Below are 22,243 nucleotides of genomic sequence, written 5' to 3' on the forward strand. Positions count from 1 at the left end.
TCTCTAACATTATATTTGTTTTGATGGTATTAATGATTTTCTATTAAAAAAAAATGTAAATATAGTCAAATTTTTATAATTTAATAATGTAGCTGCAAAAAAAAAAAAAGAGTAATTTATTTACAATTCGGGCAACTCGGGTTTAACTCGAGTCGGGCAAGCAATCTCGGGTTACAGTTCGGGCCTGGGCAGGCCTGGACAAATCTCAACACAACTTGAATTGGGCTTTGACAAACCTCTCAATCAGACCGAATCACCCCGAGTTACACCCCTAGTCCTTGCACAGGCGATTTAACAGCTACAAAAATAATAATAAAGTTCATACAGTGCAGCAGTACTAGGAAGCCAATTCTCAAAACAAGCTCAATTCACTTCTCATCTGAAGAAAGGTAAAACACAACCTATAAAGTCTGGTCTACATGGTGACCAAGTAAATTATGACTCACATTTAATAAGCACTGTTTTGTTCGACACTCAATAGAAAAGTAGAAGTGGTATACAGGTATACTCGATATATCAAGAGAAAATAAGGGTTGCTTACTGATGAGACCCTGCTCTTTGTCTGTTGAGTGCAAGTCGAGCAATGTGTACCATGTTAGATAACGATTTTTGGTGCACTGAAGGAAAAAGTGTAAAAGAGAAGAGAATAGTAGCTTTGCCCCAGTGAATAATTAGCATTCGTCATGGTTTTGATTATGTATGCCACAGATATCAGAGTACTCATATGGCTTGTGTTGAATCTTCAAACAGGAGAAATCATTCTCATAAGATGAGAACCAAACCTGATGCATACTCCCCTGTTACCCTTTTCAAACATAAGATTGTTCTTGTTTGGAATCATCAGAGTGAACAAATCAAGATGCGGGCTGTGCACCATTCCATGCCCGGCGCTCATCATCAAATTCACTCACCCTATATTTGCGGCTGTCTTGTAAATAGGACACACCAGACCATATGCCACGGATAAGCAAGATGCTCACAAACACTACACTCCCGAGGGTGCAAACCACCTATGCTTGATAAAAACATATAAAGAAAAATGAGTGTGATTACTCACATAATGAAACAATGCATGCAGAAACTATCTCATAGAACTTTCATCTTCATTTTTGTTCTAAACAAAGACATATTTTCATTAGCTTCCACAAATCAAAAAGCATCATCCATCTCATGAAAATCTGGACCATTTGCGTGTTTCTAGAGCTTGCACAAGAAGATAAAAAGAATAGCTGCATCTACAATCACATTTTGACTACTAGCTCGGCCAGTCCTGGTAACCTCAGGCTAAAACATTAATCATTACTGATTAGTTTATTCAAGGTTTAAATATTAACCATTAAGCATCTTTATCAAGTGCAATGCAGTACTATTAGCATTTTCTGATTAGTTCATTCAAGGATTAGAAAATGGGAGTCTATTGAGCTCTGTGCCACTTCAAAACAAGAGTCTAGCTTGAATGCACATATTTTCTGAATCAGGTCATAGGCCAAATATATATGAGAAGAATGTCGATTTGTGTCATTTCTTAACTTTAAATGGCAGAACAACCACCCTGAGAAGATTAGTGCAATTAAATAAATTTTGCCAGTAAAGACTAAAACACCAAGGTTTTCTACTAACATTACCTACCATGTATGCATACATGTGTACTATAGTTAATAAAGACTGAGTATTTCCTACATTACACTAGAACTAATATAACAATTAAATTACATGGATGACGGAACTATATGCATGATCAGACATAGTCATTTAGTATAAACAAGCACCCTTTGATGTAGCACCAAGAAGAACATAATTGAAAGTGGGAATTCACAATCCCAAAATCAAATATCTCAATAATCAATATTCAAATCATATCATACCTAGATGCTAAGTATGTGCTCCAGATCCAGTCAACAATAGAAATCAAGCTTAGTTGCAGAAACTAAACTCATATGGCTTTCCTTTTTTCTTTTTTGTATTGATTTTGAAAATAATACATCCCATCCTTTTTAAGATGGACAAGATGGGTATTGAAAATTAATAAAGCCAAATGTAGAAGTGGATTATTGGTATGCTAGGGGCAAGTTTTCAGCTCCAAACCAATTTAATCACCCAAAACACGGAAGGGGCAACAGATCATGAAAAGATTCAAAACTATTCAAGTTTAGTACAGTATGCCATATGCACTTGAGACGTATAATTTCTATCAAATACATGTCCGACAGAAACTAAGTACGTGTACACAAGGGTTCAACCAATCCTGTAACTGAGGCAAAAATCAAACTAGAATGCAACAAATTTGCCATCCACTGAGACATGACATCAAAAATGGTATAAAGTGATAATCATAACTGGTCATGCACTAAATATAGACAACTATATAGTTATGAAAATATTTATATTTACGCAAATATTTATATTTACCTCAAGGAATGCCTTCAAAACCCACAAAAATGTCAGCATTATCAATCCATTGACAGAAAACCCCAACTACATTAAACAAAAAATAGACCATTAGTCAATGACTACCAGAGGCTTATATCTAGTAGAAAGCATCTAGTATGGCATAAAGCATCCGGGAACAGAATTCCATGTTACTAAACCACAGTAGAAATTTTAAGGTGTCAATCTTTCAAAACAAAGAAAAGAAAATTTTGAATAATCATTTCTAATGTATCTGAAAATGTTGCTCATAATGGAATGTTCAATACCAAAGTTGAATTTATTATGATGCCTGAATTATCAAAAAAAGAAATGAAATGAAGAGGAGAAATCATTCTAAACTTTCCAGCATGATGCAATTTTTGCTTGCCATGAACCCTTCACGATCAGAAGACTGAAATAAATATGTCTATAGTCCATGCGTATTGTGTGCCATATAGAGTACCAAAATAGTAATTTTTAAATTAAAAAAATCATAAGCAGACAGAAAAGAAAACCAAACTAATTCTGATTATTCTTCAATTTTTTTAATTATTTATCGGAGATAAAGAACTCCCAATGAACTTCCAAAATCAAGTGAAGCCCAAGCAAGCAAGCTGGTTCTCCAGTACGGTAGAAGCCTATGCTTGAGGTTCACTTCAAAATCAATAATTGTTTTTTGGTAAATGACTTCAAAATCAATGTTGATTCAAGGTATTCACAGAGTGAACATGGTGGCAGTGCTGAAGTGGTTAACAGAACCACAAATCCATTGTTATAGCAACTATTGTAGGCCCCAAGGACAAGTTGCTATACTACATCATTTCAAGAGCCTTCCCGAATTGTATAACATATTGGTATTTTGAATTGTGTCAAAAGATCACTCAAGTGCTGGTGCTAACAATTCCTGGGCCATTGGCCTGGGGAAAACCCTTGAATTAACTGTGGTGTGGTACACTTGTAGAAAACTCCTTGGCGAGAGCCTGTGCACCTAGGATTAGTCGGGCTTTGTGCCAATCCAAAAAAAAGAGTAATATTATTAGTAATAATTCTTACCCCTAATTACCCAATTCATATATCAACTAACCACGGAACGAGAACACAATATTTCTGATTATCATCGAAAGAAATTAAAACAATTTTCAATCATCCATAACCTAGACTGAAAAAAGTTCATAGCCATGAGTTGAGACATATACCAATTTGGTGGATATGGTGATAGGCAGAACAGATCGAACGGCCTTCCTCGCTTTCCTCGAGATTTTCTTAAACACATTCTGAACAAACCTGACCAGAAGATCCAAACTCCGATCCTCGTCTTCCTCATCATCATCATCTTCATCTTCATGATCATCGTGATAGTCTTCCATGGCGAGTCCTTGTTTGCTATTCCAGTTGCGTGGATCATCTACCAAGCCACTACCTTCCTGAATACAACACCAATTTTAACACAACATATAATTAAACTATATATGTAGAGAGAGAGATAGAGAGAATAAATAGAACCTGAGGGAAATTGGAGATTCGTCTGGAAGCTTGGATTCGGGGATAGGTTCGATGAAGGTGGAATTGAAGGAGGAGGATGTTACGATGCGGCCTGGTAGAGAGAGAGATTGATTCTGGCAAGGAAGAGGAAGAGTAAAAGAGAGAGCGAGGAAAGAGAGTGACCGACGACGCCATTATTGTTGTTGTTGTTAAATTAGAGAGCTACAGAGAGAGAGAGAGAGAGAGAGAGAGAGAAATTGCCGGTGGCGACTCACGGTTTTACAGGCGATTTTAGGCAGAGGGAGGGAGACGTGAATCGCGAGTAGTTAATTAGAACATCTCCCACCTGTATTCAAGTTTTTCATCATGAAAATTTTAGTGGTCATTCGACCTAAAACAAATTTTTAGTAAAAAATTTTCAAGCCGGTCATCTATTCGATTGTTTTTTCAATTATTCACTTGGTTGATCAAGAGATCGTTCACCCGGTCATCTGTCGACGATCACTGAATATATGTTCGGTTTGTGTTTGGAAGATGTGTTTTAGTGATAAAAAATACGAAAAGTTGTTTGGTTTGATTTTTTTTAAAAGTTGTTTTGAAAAATTATTTTGAGAGAGTTTTTTGAAAAAAGTGATTGATTTGATGTGTGTGAGAGAGATTTGTTTGGAAAACTTGTTTGATTTATAAGTTTTAAAAAAAAAATTTGAAAAAATTTATTTGATTTGATTACTTTTAAAAATTTATTTATAAAGAAAATTTTTTAAAAATTATTCAGAAATACAAACCAAACGAACCTGAAAATTTTGATGAATAATTTAAATATTCTTTTAATTTGTTGAAAATTTTAATTTTAACTTTATTTGATATGAATTTAATATAATAATAAAAAAAACATATCCCGTCAAATTTAAATTTAATAATAAAAAAATCTAAAAAAGCGTCGAAGATGCTGTTACTAGTCGGCACTTGGTAACTTTTTTCTTCCGCTTTAATAAGGCTCGACTTGGGCTTCTTTTACGAAATTGGTTTTTAGTTATTTTTTTAATGGGCAAATTACATATACACCCCTCGAGGTTTAACTAAATTACAGATACCCTTGAGGTTTCGGAAATTACATCCCGCCCCCTGAGGTTTGTATTTTCATAACAATTTGCCCCCTGAGGTTTATATTTCATAACAAATTACTCCCTAATTTCTTATGCAAATATAGCATTCAGGGGGGAATTCGTAATTTTTCAAACCTCAGGGGGCATATGTAATTTAGCCAAACCTCGAGGGGTGTATATGTAATTTGCCCTTTTTTAATTTGTAGTAGAAGTTAAAAGTTGATTTTTTTTAAAAAAAATTCATTTGAAAAATTTCTTAAAAGTTAATGGTGAAATGACAATTCGATTCTTGATTGGGTCAAAATGTGTTATATGGATGAAATTGTAAATATTTTAAACTAAATATGGATAGTTTAGTCATTTTATTATGATTTGACATCATAAACAAATATTAATAAAAAAATTTAAAATTAACTTTTTACTAACTTTTCAAATTATTTGTCTTCAAAAGTCAAAAACTTGGTTAAAAGACAAAAAAATTACTTTTTACCATCTTCTCAAAATATGCCTTAAAAACCAATAGTTGGACACAAAATTAATTATAAAAGACGATTATGTTTATACATTTGAGGTAGGATTCGTCGTTAAAAACATTGATTCATTTAGGTTGTATTTAGATTATGAATTTAAATTAAAAAAATTTATGATTCAAATATAATTTTAAATCATTTTACATATATATACCTTCTCTGGTTATGTGATTAATTTTGTGTCTTAAATTTTTTTACAATGGGCAATCAGTTTTTTTTCCTTTACTTTTTAATATAAAAAAATAATTATTTTAATTTTTTGGATTTATCATGGAAGAAATGTTCATATAATTAAACATTTTTTTAAAGATTTTGGGAGAATCTTCTGATCACGTTTAATATAAAAAAATAATTATTTTAATTTTTTGGGTTTATCATTGAGGAAATGTTCATATAATTAAACATTTTTTTAAAGATTTTGGGAGAATCTTCTGATCAAGTTTTAGAGCAAGAATGAAAGTGAATAAAGGAAGAAAGTAAAGTAAAAAAACAAAAAATTCATTTGTTTGGTTGGATTTTTAAAAAAAAAAAAAAAAAAAAAAAAACTATTTTTTGTTAGTTACCCATAAAAAAATGAACATGTATAAATAATAGTATTTTTCTTTCATTTTATTTCCCTTGAAAAGTCTAGATCTAAAAATAGTGTTCAAGAAAATTGAATGTAGCAAGTTGGAAATCAATGTTTCACTCTTAATCAGCTTTCACATCTTGTATGATACATTTGAGAGCAAGGATCCTCTAAAGTGATTTTTTTCTAAAATTTTCTAGAGTGTTATATTGTGTGGTTGAGATTTACTGGCAAGTCAATCTCAACCACACAATATAACACTCTAGGAAACTTTAGGGAAATTTCACTCTAGAGGATCCTTGGTGTACATCTGAAGCCACAAAAATATTTTTCCATCCAAGAAAATAAAATAAAATTTTCAAAAATGTTTTCTAGGAGAAGAAGTATAAGAAGACGATCAAATAAACAAACGATTGATCACCAATGACATGCAGTCCCTATGGTATAAGGTTGAGCTTAAGACATTTTTGTATTTACGAATTTGAAATACATAGATTTGGCATTATTCATCAAAGAAGAATGTAAGAAGAATAACTCAAATTTAGATCTAATAGTTTAGCTAACTATTTGAAGTCTAAATTAAAGAGCTTTATTATGATATATTTAAAATACTTAAGCAAAAATAATTATTTGAAATCATGATGAGGATATATTCCTACTAGGTACAAAATGCTATTAAATTGCATCTTTTTAGTTTTTCTATCCACCTATAATAAGTAGCTCTCTAATATTATATAAAATCCAACCTCAAATCCCTTTGACTTCAAATCCACATCTATCCAAACGAAGGTATTTCTACTCATTGGAAGGAAAAGAAAAGGTAAGCAATTGATCAATAATCAAAACATATATTAGAAATGATCCTGTTTCAAACTTCATAAATTTTTAACCACACTACCATACCAGAATCAGGGCATTCACATATACCGACCCCAATCTCTTAGCATAGGATATTTCTAGCAAGCTTTTTTAAAACAAGGAGCTCAACCTGACCTCTTTTACCTGTATACTGAAAAGCATTCAAAATAATAATAATATTAAACGGGTGAAACAAAAAGATTGTTATAAACATCTTAAGAGTTGCAACAAGTTTCAAATTTGCACAGATGCATCGTGATCACTCCATGATATGTCATCCTAGGTAGCTATCACATTAAGAGAAATTTTTAAAGAGAATAAGTATTTTGTCCACACAGAATTTATAGCATATATAAATATAACAACACTGAATCTCCTCAAAAGATGTCAGGGGGATGCATTTGAACCTAGTTCAATTCATGTTATCCTTCTTCAGGAAATGGTTTAACCAGTAGTTGATACCTCAGGTAATGAAAGAGGCCACACCAATGACTTTTCCCTGGGGCCAGCTTCGCAAAGTCAGTTTCAAAGTGGTTTGATAATTGTATGAAACTAAAAAGGTCTGAAACATAGATCATAATTCTGAAACTTGACATACAACACAATTACATAGCCTTACAAATGTATCACAGTATTTAAAACCATATTTGTTTTTTATGTAATATTAAGGCAGTTGTCTCGAAACAAATCACCATATTTCCAACACAAATGGAGGACTCTCAGAAATGCCAGTGACTACCAAATTGTGAGGTCAGCTCTGTCTTGCAGAACCATGTATCTCCAGTGAAACTTATTGGTCGTAAACTTGAAAGCAGCCCCCCACAGAATTCCAAAGTCAATCAACATTCAAATACTATATATTAGTAACTGTTCATAGGCAATCCCCACTGTCAACTACCTATTAATGTAATGAAATTGTTCAAACCATTAATGAATCCATAAAACCATCTATCTATATCTATACTATTATTAAGTGAAGACTAAACTTGGTGTCCAAGCCCACATGTCATGCCATGTGACAGTTTTTTCTAGCCTAAAATAAAAAAGTTTTAGACAGAGGAGGAGAAGGTTTGAACCCAAAATCTTGAGTTTCATTAAAAACACTTACTACTTTGATAACATTCATATTATGATACTGATTTCTTTATTATTTGTTTTTATTCTTACTTATTTAAATTGCACACACATCGCGTGTGTCACCCACTAGTGTACTACAATTACAAAAGAATTATGTATCAGATCATCACACCATATCCATTTTCAATCAAATTATTGCGTAGACGATATAGCAACACAACAAATCCAAAACTTAAACCTGTCAAAGAGGCACGAAAAACAGTATTCATATAAACATTTCCAAGTCACTGATAAATACTTTTATTTACAAACTTCTAGGAGATCTACCAAAGCACTCACAGATAAATGCATAAGCTTATTAAACCCATAAAAACTACCTCCAACAAGACAAGGATAGCCAACGAGAAACTAAAGTTGCTGACTAGGTGCGATGTCCAAACAGACTACAGTGAGGCATGACATTCCGACGAGCATTTGTTCGAAGAGACTGCCCAAATGGGAAATCTGGCCCTATGTCATGATCTCCACCTATGATTCTTGGAACCCTGAGAGGATGAGGGTCTCTGATGATTCTTGGTATCCCAACTCGAAATGGCCAAGGCTCTCCTCTCACACGGGGCCTCTCCCACATAGCTTTCTTCCTCCTCTTTCTAGTCTCCCAAGACTTCGCAAACTTCTCTTTCCAGTGGCTCCCTCCCTGAGATCCCTCCACGTTGCCAAACTGCTCCACAAACTTACGCCTCCATAAATCATCATTAGATGACAAATAACGCAACTCAGAACAAACAGATCCCACTTTAGCAACATCAACACCACAAAGAGACTCCAAAATCTTAAGTTTCAGGTCGGTTGGGAGGCGCATAAAGCATGGTGGAGGAGCCAAACCAGCCCTCTCACATAAATCTATTAAGAGGGGCAATGCAAGCTTATCCTTTACAGTCTTCCAAAATTCAAAAACTTCCCTCGCAGCTTGTAAATTAGAGAAGCCGTCTTTTCCATTCATCTCATCAATCGAATCACAATTCGCCCATATAAGGTTCAAGAAGAAAACAAAATGGTCCTCATCCAAGCGCACCCCATACGGCCCGGAACCATTCTTAGCTAAAGATCCATACACATTAACAAACTTTCCCAAACTCTGAAACTTCAATTTCACTGTTTCAACCCCATTAATTGTAATAGGACCTTGCTTAATGATCTCAGGAAGAGTGTACTGCAGAGACATAGTGAATTGCAATGAAGGCCATTCATCTGGAAGATGAAACCCTTCAACCTTCCTCCTCGAAACGGAGTCAAACCCAACAAAGCCAGACTCTATCAGAACAGCATGGACAGCAATAACTAACAGCTTGTGATCACCACCATCCCCTTCACCCACCTCCTTCCGGAACACTTTCCTCAGAAAACCAGGCACAGAAAACGACTTCCCCACATGTACCATAGACTCATCACCACCATCATCCATCTGGGAATCTAAACCTAGCGTTTTTTCTTCTGTGGGTATCTAATTCTCGAGTTTCAGTCTTCACAGATTCAGAATCTAGGGTTTCTTCCTTCTGGGTATCCAAATTTCGTTCTTTCTGAGAACTGGGTTCTAGGGTTAGGGCTTTTTGACAATTCTGAGATTGTGAACTATTAGATTGGACAATTAGGGTTTCGGAGGAAAAACAATTAGGATCGAGAGTGAAGAAGATGAGATCACCTGAGGTAATACCTAGAGCTTGGAGAGAGTCCTGAGGCGAAGAACCGAGAAGCTCATCCTTGCGATTGAGAGAGAGGTGTACAGAAGCTGTCGCAGAAGAAGATGAAGAAGGGAGTCTCTGAGCGACAACTTCTTTGAGGTGTTGAATCGAGCATGTGGTGGGTACTTCGATTTTTTGGGTTTCTTTGGTTTCAGAAGATCTGAGTCTCAATTTCCTGGTGTGAATCGTAGATGAAAAGTAGACGTAGATTTGTTAATTCCCAGCAGACAAGGGGGAAGAGCGGTGAAGAATTATAGCTTATAACTTAAAATATTATGGTTTGCGGTTGTGAATATAAGTGTAAGATTATAAATTTAAGTAGTAAAGTAGTATTTGGTTAATAAGTTGTAAAAAATTATATAATTTTTCTTTTTATGTATGATATAAAAATGATTATTTTGTCATTTTTTTAGTTTTAATTTTAAAAAAATTATTTTATTAATAAAAGTTAATATAATTAGTATTAATTAGTATCAATTAATATAAAAATTGATACATTTGATAAAAATGTAATAGAAGTATTATTGTTATAATTTTTTTTTATTATAAATTAATTAGTATCAATTAATACTAAAATTATCAATTAATATCAATTAATGGCTTAATTAGTCTCAATTAATACTAAAATTATTAATTAGTATAAATTAATATTAATAATTAATTTTTATTAGTATCAATTAATATTAATAACTAACAATTGTTATTAATTACTATCAATTAATAATTAATTCATTACAAAAGTATACAATATTAATTTATTAATAATTAATACTAATTAATATTGATTTTTTAATTAATATTGATTTTTTTCTTTTTCTTCAGAAATATACAATTTTTTTATTTTTTAATTAATATAAAAATATTAAATATGAATTTATTAATATACCAATTAATATTTATTTTTTAATTAATATTGATTTTTTTCTTTTTCTTCATAAATATATAATTTTTTATTTTTTAATTAATATAAAAATATTAAATATGAATTTATTAATAATTAATACCAATTGTTGTGATTAGTGACATTTTTAAACTGTCATTAAAACTTGTAATTAGTGACTTTTTTGTAATAAAATTTTTAAAATGTCGCTAAAAATTAACAATTAGTGATATTTTTTAGTAGTGTCTAATAAAAACATCATTAATTATCGTATGATCTATTGGATAGTAAATCCATCTATTAAGATCTACACGTAAGTCCCCTCTTAATTTTGACCATTTTAACTTTACTAAAATAGAAATTAATGTAATTGTACCAAATTTATAAGGCTAACTGTGTTTTTTTTTCCAAATCTCAAGAAAAGTGAATGTAATTTATCCATAATTGTATTATATATGAGAATTTTTTAAGCACACAAAAAAATTACATTATAAGATAAGACTTGGATCTCACATAATGTATGCGTGTGCCCTTTAAAAATGAGATTCTTTTATGGATTAATTACCTAAAAGTCTTATCTACATATTTGGTAGTAGCTTAGGTCCTATTAAAAAGTTTTTGAATTAATAAGTCCTATTTAGAGGTAAAAAGACGTTTTGCCCTTTAATTCCCAAACAGAGAATGTTCTCAATTTCAAAACTGAGAATGTTCTCAATTTATAATTATCAAAACTAAGAAATTTTTCAAATTTTTTTCTAGTATGAACTAAGAATATTATTAAAACTAAGAAATTTATAATTATCAATTTTGAAAAATTTCTCAATTTTTTTCATGATTACAATTGAGAACATTATAAACTGAGAAAGTTCTCAATTTCAAAAAACCCTAGATCTCTCTCTCTTTCTTTCTCTCTAATGGCAGTGGTGTGGCATCTGTGATGGAAAGATTGTTGAGATTATTAGTGAGATAGTAGTAGCCCCAGAATCAAGGTACCAATTTGCATTGATAGTGTCAGATGAAGAAGAGGCAACATAAGCCTTAGGAGAACTACTTCTTGTAGCAGATTAAGAGGATTGGAAACTGTGATCCATTCTGTACCAACAGTCAAGAGCTGTGTAATTAGTTTTGCCACAAATCTGACAAAGGAAAAATAGACGTAGAAGAATTAGAAGTAGAGGTGGAATTAGAATTTGGTGTGAAGAACCTGTTTCTACCACTACTTCGGCTTCGGTTTCCCTTAAAAAACTGACCTCTGTTGTAACCTCTGTAAGAGCCACCACGATAACTACCTCTATCAGACCTAGAGGTTGAAGATGGATTTTGCCTATTAGCGACATATGCAAAAGGCTCCGATGGAGAAGAAGTCTAAGGCGGATAAGAAGTTGCCCAGGAAGGGCGGAGCAGTTGCCGGAGACAAGAAGAAGAAGAGGACGAAGAAGAGCATCGAGACCTACAAGATCTATATCTTCAAGGTGTTGAAGCAGGTTCATCCCGACATCAGGATCTCGAGCAAAGCCATGGGGATCAGAGACAGTTTGCCTGAAGTTTGTTGGAAGGGTAAATTAGTTTATTAAAAATTAATGGAACCTGAAAGAACAAATAATTTTATCTAGACTTAATGGATCATAAGTTCACAAAATGAGACTTGTATGTAAATGGCCCTTCTTTTATCACTGTTTAATTAATTTTTGATTTAGCAAATTTTTAAATAAAATTATGTTAATTTTTTTTAATTCTTAAATTCTAGATGATTTTGAAATTTTTTATTAAAAAAATTATATTTTTTTTAATTAAGAAAAGACAAAATAAACTAAATTTTATAAAGATTTTTTTGATAAACTTGTTTTCAGTGTAGTGAATTTTTTAATTTTTAAAAAAAAATTAAAATGATCTAATCCAAATAGACTTAAATACAAAAATTTCACTCAAAGTTGGGTTAAATTTAGGACTATAGATAGCACACTACTAGCGTGATGCCAAATTGGAAAATGTTAGGGGCCTCTTTGGAGATAACCCCCACACCTTCAAAATAATCCTAGCCTTTCATATATGTGTAAGACTCATTCATGTATATGTGAGGTCCACATCATGAATGGTCGAAATTTGTAGAGGTCTTGTTGTGGGGATGGGATCGCAATCATTACTCTGCCAAATTTTAGTAATACTACGATGAATAGCACACTGTCAGAGTTGCTTTTATTATTAACTAATGGGTGGTACAGGCGATTCGCGTACAATTCAGATAACTAATAATAAAAATAAATAATAAAAAATTTAATATCATAATATGTATGTTATTTAAGTGATAAATATGTTCTTAATGAAACCAAAGATCTTGGGTTCAAAACTTACTTACGTTGTGTGTAATAATTTTTTTATTTTATTTTAACATTTATAAAATTGTCACGTGACATGAATAGAAGAATATTTTATTAGACTAATTTAAACTTTCACTTAATGATAATATAAATAATAAAATTATCGATAATTAGATTCACACTCCTTTTTAATTATTTCCATTCAAACATAATTTAGATGTCATATCTAAATTATATGATAGAGCCCATAGTGGAGTCTATTGTTGTGTGCCCCACAGCTTTTTTAACAGAATTGGAATGAATTGGAGAGAAGCCATCACATTACGCCTCTGTTTGGCAAGTTGGTTTTCAGGCTTTTTTGGCTATTTTAGCCACAAAAAACAAAATAGGCTATTTTAGCCATAACAAACAAAACATCACATCCAACCTATAATCATTACATTCTTCTCTCACAAAAAAGTCAAAAAAGTCAAAAAGCCAAAAAGCCCTTCCCAAACCAAGCTTTTTAGCCCATGCTAAAATAGCCAAAAAAGCCAAAAAGTCAAAAAGCCAACCTACTTCCCAAACCAAGCCTACATGAAATCTGAGGGTGGAACAAACACTATAATTTAGTTATTTGACAGCTTGACAATCAGATTTTACTATACTGCATACTGATATGGTGCAGTTAAGGCTCTTTCCCTCTAAATATGCCAATCCAAAGGACAGCTCGTAGCCATAACAAAAAAACATCCCCAGTTTCCATCACCGTCCTTGTTAGGAGTGCAATTTGAGCGAGCTCAACTCGAACAATTCGAATCTAGCCCAATTTTTTTTAAAACTTGGACAAGATATTTTTAAGTTCGGTACGGACTTAAACAGAAATTCAGAAATACGAATTAAATTTGGACGGACTTGAGCAAAAATATCAAACAACCTGAATAACTCAAAACCCGAAACCCGAATTATACATATATAGATATATAAAAATATTAAATGTATATAAATTATTAGCCATTACATAATATTAAAGGTAAAACACCAATAAATGCCTTTTATTTTGTAGACTAATAAGTCTTATTTGAATGTTAATTACGTATATACCCATTTATTTAACATATAATTTTTTTTTAATGGAGGACAAATGTAAGTTTTTACTGATGTTGTAATGACAAAAATACCCAAAAAGCTTACTATAGGCCTTTTTTAGATTTCCCTTCTTTCCGAACATCAGAAACATTAACTACATCACCAACATCATCAAACATCAACAACATCATCAACATTGTGAACATCATCTACATCAACAACCATCATCAAACATCAACTACATCAACAAACATTAACTACATCAACAACATCAACAAACATCATCAACATTATCAACATTGTGAAACATTAACTACATCAACAACATCATCAAACATCAACAAACATCATCAACATCATTAACATTGGGAACGTCATCTACATCATCAAACATCTTCAAACATCAGCAACATCATCAACCAAGACAGTCGAGAAAACATTCGTCCAATGGTTCTAAATTGAGTCGACAACAAAAGGATGTATGTAGGTGTTGCATCAGATTCATCCTCGCAAAATGCATCTGACCTCCCAAAAAAATCACATCGAAAGAAATCAAAGAAATCAGTGGGCGGCTCATCAAGATCATCTAGGTCAAAAGCCAATGCTTCTAGTGGGAACACATCTCTAGCGTTGGATACTGAACCAGATTCTGAATCCCAATCCGGATCCATCAGCAATGAGTTTCTTAGTCAAAGTTCAAGTTCAAAACCTCTTGAGAAAGAGAGAGATAAGGATTGTAGTGGGATTTCTTGAAAAGTTGGTGCCTTGTGCTGTAGTAGCTTCGGCAACATTCGGATGTTGATGATGTTGATGAAATCAATATAGGTAAAAATGTAAACCCTATATATAATATATCAAAAATATATACCATAGCAAAAATAAAAAAGACTAAATGGTTTAAAAAAAAAACAGACTAACTAGAGCAACATTTATTAAAATGGGATTTATGAGTAATTTTTCCTAAGTAATTTAGATTATTAAATCATATTGAATATATATTATATATACAAATAACATAAAATCTTATCTTTTTTTTTTTTTTTTTTTTTCATTCATAAATTGTAAAGACTACAATAACTTCATCTCTCTCATATTATATAAATTATTTGTTTTGATGGTATTAATGATTTTTTATTAAAAAAATGTAAATAGAGTCAAATTTTAATAATTTAATAATGTAGCTGCGTAAAAATATATATATATATATATACATATATAATATTTACAATTCGGACAACTCGAGTTTAACTCGGGTCGGACTTGGACAAGCAATCTCTGGTTACAATTCGGTTTTGGGCAGATCTCAACCCAATTTGAGTTGAGCTTGAACAAACCTTTCAATCCGATCGAACCAGCCCGAGTTACACCCCTTGTCCTTGCACAGGCAATTTAATAGTATTCATACAGTGCAGCAGTAGTAGGAAGCCAATTCTCAAAAGAAGCTCGATTCACTTCTCATCTGAAGAATGGCAAAACACAACCTATAAAGTCTGGTCTACATGGTGGTGACCAAGTAAATTATTATTCACATTTAATAAGCACCGTTTTGTTCAACACTCAACAGAAAAATAAAAGGGGTATACAGGTATACTTGATATATCAAGAGAAAATAAGGGTTGCTTACTAATGAGACCCTGCTCTTTGTCGGTTGAGTGCAAGTCGAGCAATGTGTACCATGTTAGATAACGATCTTTGGTGCACTGAAAGCAAAAGAGTAAAAGAGAAGAGAATAGTAGCTTTGCCCCAGTGAATAATTAGCACTCGTTATGGTTTTGATTATGTATGCCACAGATATCAGAGTACTCATATGGCTTGTGTTGAATCTTCAAACAGGGAAAATCATTCTCATAAGATGAGAACCAAATCTGATGCATACTCCCCTGTTACCCTTTTCAAACATAAGATTGTTCTTGTTTGGAATCATCAGAGTGGACAAATCAAGATGCGGGCTGCGCACCATTCCATGCCTGGCGCTCATCATCAAATTCACTCACCCTATATTTGCGGCTGTCTTGTAAATAGGACACACCAGACCATATGCCACGGATAAGCAAGATGCTTACAAACACTACACTCCCGAGGGTGCAAACCACCTATGCTTGATAAAAACATATCAAGAAAAATGAATGGGATTACTCACATAATGAAACAATGCATGCAGAAACTATCTCATAGAACTTTCATCTTCATTTTTGTTCTAAACATAGACATATTTTCATTAGCTTCCACATATCAAAAAGAATCATCCATCTCATGAAAATCTGGACCATTTGCGTGTTTCTAGAGCTTGCACAAGAAGATAAAAAGAATAGCTGCATCTACAGTCACATTTTGACTACTAGCTCGGCCAGTCCTGGTGGCCTCAGGCTAAAACATTAATCATTACTGATTAGTTTATTCAATGTTTAAATATTAACCATTAAGCATCTTTATCAAGTGCAATACAATACTATTAGCATTTTCTGATTAGTTCATTCAAGGATTAGAAAATGGGAGTCTATTGAGCTCTGTGCCACTTCAAAACCAGAGTCTAGCTTGAATGCACATATTTTCTGAATCAGGTCATAGGCCAAATACATATGAGAAGAATGTCGAGTTGTGTCATTTCTTAACTTTAAATGGCAGAACAACCACCCTGAGAAGATTAGTGCAATTAAATAAATTTTGCCAGTAAAGACCAAAACACCATGGCTTTCTACTAGCATTACCTACCATGTATGCATACATGTGTACTATAGTTAATAAAGACTGAGTATTTCCGACATTACACTAGAAGCAATATAGCAATTAAATTACATGGATGAAGGAACTATATGCATGATCAGACATAGTCATTTAGTATAAACAAGCACCCTTTGATGTAGCACCAAGAAGAACATAATTGAAAGTGGGAATTCACAATCCCAAAATCAAATATCTCAATAATCAATATTCAAATCATATCATAGCTAGATGCTAAGTATGTGCTCCAGATCCAGTCAACAATAGAAATCAAGCTTAGTCGCAGAAACTGAACTCATATGGTTTTCCTTTTTTCTTTTTTGTATTGATTTTGAAAATAATTGTAAAAATATATGTATTATTGATTGATGAATGTTGTTGTATTTCATTATTCTGTCTATTACAAATGGTTCCTTATATAGATGTAGGTGTAGTGGAGTAGGTGGTGGTAGGTGAGGAGTAGGTGAGTGTAGTAGGTGAGTGTGTGGTAGGTGATGGTAAGTGTGTGGTAGGTGATGGTAAATTTTAACAGCCCCCCGCAAACTCAAGGGGGATAGGAACTAACCAACTTGAGTTTGGAGAGAGTAACAAAACAAGAAAATACATAAAAATAAAAAAGGATAAGAGACACTGTATGGTCGTGTCAGACCATTGGTGAAGACACTGGATGGTGGTGTCATAACGTTGTAGAGGACATTGTATGGGGGTGTCATAACCATGTAGAAGACAGTTTATGGGGTCATGTCGGACCGTTGTAGAAGACAGTTTACGGGGTCATGTCGGACCGTTGTAACAGACACTGTTGTGACAGTTGTTGTGACAGTTTACGGAGTCTTGCTGGACCCTTGTAGAAACTAACCGGAATCAATGTCGGGACAGTTTACAGAGTCTTGTCGGACCCATAAAGGAGCTAACCGGAATCAATGTCGGGACAGTTTACAGAGTCTTGTCGGACCCATAAAGGAGCTGCACCCTCAAAAGGTGTGCCCAAATTTGTCAAAAGGCGTGCCATCAAAAGGCGTGCCCAATTCCTCAAAAGACGAGCCATCAAAAGGCGCGCCAGACACGCGGTGATGCACGTGATCGACAGTGCGCGTGTCGGCCTCTTTGTCATGTTCTATATAAATCAATGCGGAGGCTGAGGCAGAAAACCTGCTAAAATCTTCTGAAAAAACTCTTCCTTGCCTGAGAGAGAAACTCTGTAATACTCTGTAACCAACCCGTCGCTGAAACACTCAGCAACATGGCCTCTTCTTCCCGTCCAGCTACCCAAAACATGGCCTCCTCTTCCCGTGGTCTGCTCACGCTCTTTCCAGAACTGAACGAGCCCATAAGAGAAATAACTAGTGCGGTGGCCAGTGAACCTCAACCAAACACCTCTGGTTTTGCTCCGTTGAACTTTTCGATGCGGTCGGTGGAGCAAAAAATGGCGGTGCAAACTGATATTGAGGCCAATCAGTATACTCTGAAGTCATGTGTGGAAACCATGACGGCGGTCACAAACTTGTCGCACCGGCTGCAAAGTAGAACAAATGAGGTGCAGCAGCTAAACGCCCAACTGGCTCTGCTCCAACGCATGTATAAGGATGCGCGAGCAGAGATAAGTGTGCTAAAGGCGGAAAATAAGGAGCTGAAGCGGAAGGCCACCGTGATGTTCCGATTTGGAGGTCCGCGATATGCTGCAGTGGAGGAGCAGAGGGGAGTGAATGTGCTTGGTGGATTAGGAAGCACAGATAGGGGTGAGCATGGTCCGGATTGGACCGGATTGGGATAAAACCAGGACCAATCCGTTATCTACGGTTCCTGAAAAATCGGAACCAATCCGATCCGTTTAAATCTTGGAACCAATCCGAACCAATCCATTTCAACACGGATTGGATCGGTTTAGGACCACGGATTCACATAATTAAATAACAAATATATATATATATATATATAATACTTTAATTTTATAAAAATATAAACATAGCGCTATATTAGTTCTACAATAGCAACATGTTTTTTTATAATAGCGACATAATGTTCTAGAATTTAAACAATCATAAAAAAACTAGTTTCATCATAAGTATTTAGATCATTACAAATTAAAACTAAAAACTAAAAAACAAAAGTAATAAAAGAAGATATTATACGAGGTTTAGGTTTGAGTTTAGATTTTATATAGAATAAGAGAAAATACTATGGGGGAGGATGTATAATAAAAATATAGACTATTTGTATACGGTCCGGATCGGTTCCAATCCGGAACCGTGAGGTTCAATCCGGAACCAATCCGTGGACTACGGATTTTTAATTCTTCAATCCGGAACCGAACCACGGATTCGAAAAACCAATCCAAACCTATCGGATTGGACTGGACTGGATCGGATTACGGATTTTACGGATTTCTTGCTCAGCCCTAAGCACAGAGGCAGCACCGTCAAGGACCGCCCAGGACGGAGGCAAGAAGAAAAGACCGGCGGCAGAGTAGAGAAGGGAAAAATCCCACTGTTTGTTGTGATGGTGGTCTTTGCTGTTTTTTTGTTTTTTTTTTTTTTTTTTGTTTTTTTTTTTTGACCGGGGTTGATCCCGGCATGAAGAAATGACAAGTGTGTGGAATGTTTGTGGTGTTATTTGGTGTTGTTGTTTTGTTTAAGAATAAAAATAAAATAAAATAAAACAACGGAGAAAGAAAATAGATAAAAATATTTGGGAATGCTCACTAACGAGTTGTAGAATAAGGAAATATTGATGAAAAAAGAAAAGAAAATAAAATAAAATAAACAGAGAGATAGGAAAAATATATTATAATAAAAAAAAATATAAATATATATATATATATATATTAAAATAAAAGAAAAGTGAGAAATAACGTGGTTGTGTCTTTTTTTTTTTTTTTTTTTGAATAAAAAAGAGAAGATAAAATAAAATAAATAAAGATAATGTTGGGGGCGGTGGTGTAGTTGTTTACGTGTAGCTTTGTCTGGTACTCATGACTTGAGCATTATACAACTCCAAATAAAATAAAGCAAAAGAGGGGGACAATAAAATAAAGCAAAAGAGGGGGACAAAACCATGTGCATAGGTCTGCCCTCAATGTATCTCTGTGTGTGTGTGGTGCCCTGAGTGTGTCTTTGTAACAGAATCTACTTTACCATAGTGCAACACATGCGGGCAAAGATAGTGATTTAGAAAGCCTGCAATAGGTACCAAGTGTGTCTGTAGCTTTCCACCAGTAAACATTACTTTCATGCCATTAGAGTACCAGAGCTCACAAGCGCATAAGAATTGCTCCCATGTGTAGAGATCTACTGGAAATATATCAGGATGATCATAGGAAATAACTCATCATAATGGGTGCGCAAATGCTCTTTAGCTTGCAATATTTCTTCTAACAAGGTTTGCACGCAATACGTGCAGCTTCCAGTTCCAGTGCCTCACTGGAGACATTCTCCTTCTCCCAGCTGACCAAATGCACACAAAAGGGAAACTCATCGACTCGAAGGTGTTGGGCGTAAAGGTGGTGGACTCGAAGAAATTTTAAGGTATGTGTAGAAAATTCTAGCGGACTAGGTTGAGGTCCGGCGGGCGGCCAAGGCGAGGTTGCCGCCCGCCGGTGAAGCGAAAAATACTAAGTGCTTAACCTTGCTCTGATACCATGTAAAAATATATGTATTATTGATTGATGAATGTTGTTGTATTTCATTATTCTGTCTATTACAAATGGTTCCTTATATAGATGTAGGTGTAGTGGAGTAGGTGGTGGTAGGTGAGGAGTAGGTGAGTGTAGTAGGTGAGTGTGTGGTAGGTGATGGTAAGTGTGTGGTAGGTGATGGTAAATTTTAACAATAATACATCCCATCCTTTTTAAGATGTACAAGATGGGTATTGAAAATTAATAAAGCCAAATGTAGAAGTGGATCATTGGTATGCTAGGGCAAGTTTTCAGCTCCAAACCAATTTAATCACCCAAAACACGGAAGGAGCGAATGAAAAGATTCAAAACTATTCAAGTTTAGTACAGTATGCCATATGCACTTGAGACGTACAATTTCTATCAAATACGTGTCCGACAGAAACTAAGTACGTGTACCAAACACAAGGGTTCAACCAATCCTGTAACTGAGGCAAAAGTCAAACTAGAATGCAAAACATTTGCTATCCACTGAGACATGACATCAAAAATGGTACAAAGTGATAATCATAACTGGTCATGGCATGCATCTAAATATAGACAACTATATATTTATGCAAATATTTATATTTACCTTAAGGAATGCCTTCAAAACCCACAAAAATGTCAACAATATCAATCCATTGACAGAAAACCCCAACTACATTAAGCAAAAAATAGACCATTAGTCAATGACTACCAGAGGCTTATATCTAGTAGAAAGCATCTAGTATGGCATAAAGCATCCGGGAACAGAATTCCATGTTACTAAACCACAGTAGAAATTTTAAGGTGTCAATCTTTCAAAACAACGAAAAGAAAATTTTGAATAATCATTTCTAATGTATCTGAAAATGTTGCTCGTAATGGAATGTTCAATACCAAAGTTGTATTTATTATGATGCCTGAATTATCAAAATTTTAAGGTGTCAATCTTCCATTGCGAGTCCTTGTTTGCGATTCCAATTGCGTGGGTCATCTACCAAGCCACTACCTTCCTGAATACAACACCAATTTTAACACAACATATAATTAAACTATATATGTAGAGAGAGAGATAGAGAGAATAAATAGAACCTGAGGGAAATTGGAGATTCGTCTGGAAGCTTGGATTCGGGGATAGGTTCGATGAAGGTGGAATTGGAGGAGGAGGATGTTACGATGCGGCCTGGTAGAGAGAGAGATTGATTCTGGGAAGGAAGAGGAAGAGTAAAAGATAGAGCGAGGAAAGAGAGTGACCGACGACGCCATTATTGTTGTTGTTGTTAAATTAGAAAGCTACAGAGAGAGAGAGAGAGAGAAATTGCCGGCGGCGACTCACGGTTTTACGGGTGATTTTAGGCAGAGGGAGGGAGACGTGAATCGAGAGTGGTTAATTAGAGCATCTCCCACGTGTATTCAAATTTTTCTTCACCAAAAATTTTAGTGAAAATTTAATTTGATCAGCCGTTCAATTGGTCATTTGACCTAAAACAAATTTTTAGTAAAAAATTTTCAAGTCCGTCATCTATTCGATTGTTTTGCCGGTCTTTCACTTGATTGATCGGAAGATCGTTCATCCGATTATCCATCAATTGTTTTTAAAAAAATTTGATGAATAGTTAAATATTCTTTTAATTTAATGAAAAATCTAATTTTATCTTTATTTGACATGAATTTAATATCATGGTTAGAAGGGAAAAAAAAAAAAAACATATTCAATCAAATTTAATTTTAACGAAAATATCTAAACAAGTGTTGAAGATGCTGTTACTAGTCCCGCACGTGGTAATTGTTTTCTTCCACTTTAGGCTCCATTTGGGAAATGGATTATATACACTTCTCGAATTATA

At 34.0% G+C, this 22,243-nt stretch overlaps 2 protein-coding genes and 1 long non-coding RNA gene across 3 annotated transcripts; all 3 read right to left on the reverse strand.

Annotated features, from left to right (window-relative positions):
* Window positions 1-349: 349 nt before the first annotated feature.
* On the reverse strand, window positions 350-4,916 carry LOC114265106 (ATP phosphoribosyltransferase regulatory subunit). The gene is made up of 4 exons (XM_028205848.2): window positions 3,913-4,916; window positions 3,606-3,833; window positions 2,410-2,475; window positions 350-1,010 (listed from the first exon to the last, which is right to left on the reverse strand). Exons 1-4 carry the CDS (start codon window positions 4,084-4,086, stop codon window positions 855-857), a joined length of 624 nt encoding a protein of 207 aa, XP_028061649.2. The 5' UTR covers window positions 4,087-4,916; the 3' UTR covers window positions 350-854.
* Window positions 4,917-8,262: 3,346 nt separating this feature from the next.
* LOC114265105 (F-box protein SKIP22) lies at window positions 8,263-9,985 on the reverse strand (the record flags this gene model as incomplete). Its single annotated transcript, XM_028205847.2, is given in 2 exon segments — window positions 8,263-9,493; window positions 9,495-9,985. Coding segments are annotated over 2 exon segments (1,533 nt in total), but the record flags the coding sequence as incomplete, so codon positions are not given.
* A 6,076-nt stretch (window positions 9,986-16,061) lies between these two features.
* LOC114265104 (uncharacterized) lies at window positions 16,062-21,892 on the reverse strand. The gene is made up of 4 exons (XR_003630190.2): window positions 21,489-21,892; window positions 21,294-21,409; window positions 21,007-21,072; window positions 16,062-16,131 (listed from the first exon to the last, which is right to left on the reverse strand). It is a non-coding gene; the product is annotated as an uncharacterized LOC114265104 (long non-coding RNA).
* Window positions 21,893-22,243: the final 351 nt, after the last annotated feature.

This window comes from Camellia sinensis, chromosome 12, assembly GCF_055761805.1.
Source record: "Camellia sinensis isolate YWXY chromosome 12, ASM5576180v1, whole genome shotgun sequence".
Lineage (NCBI taxonomy): Eukaryota > Viridiplantae > Streptophyta > Magnoliopsida > Ericales > Theaceae > Camellia > Camellia sinensis.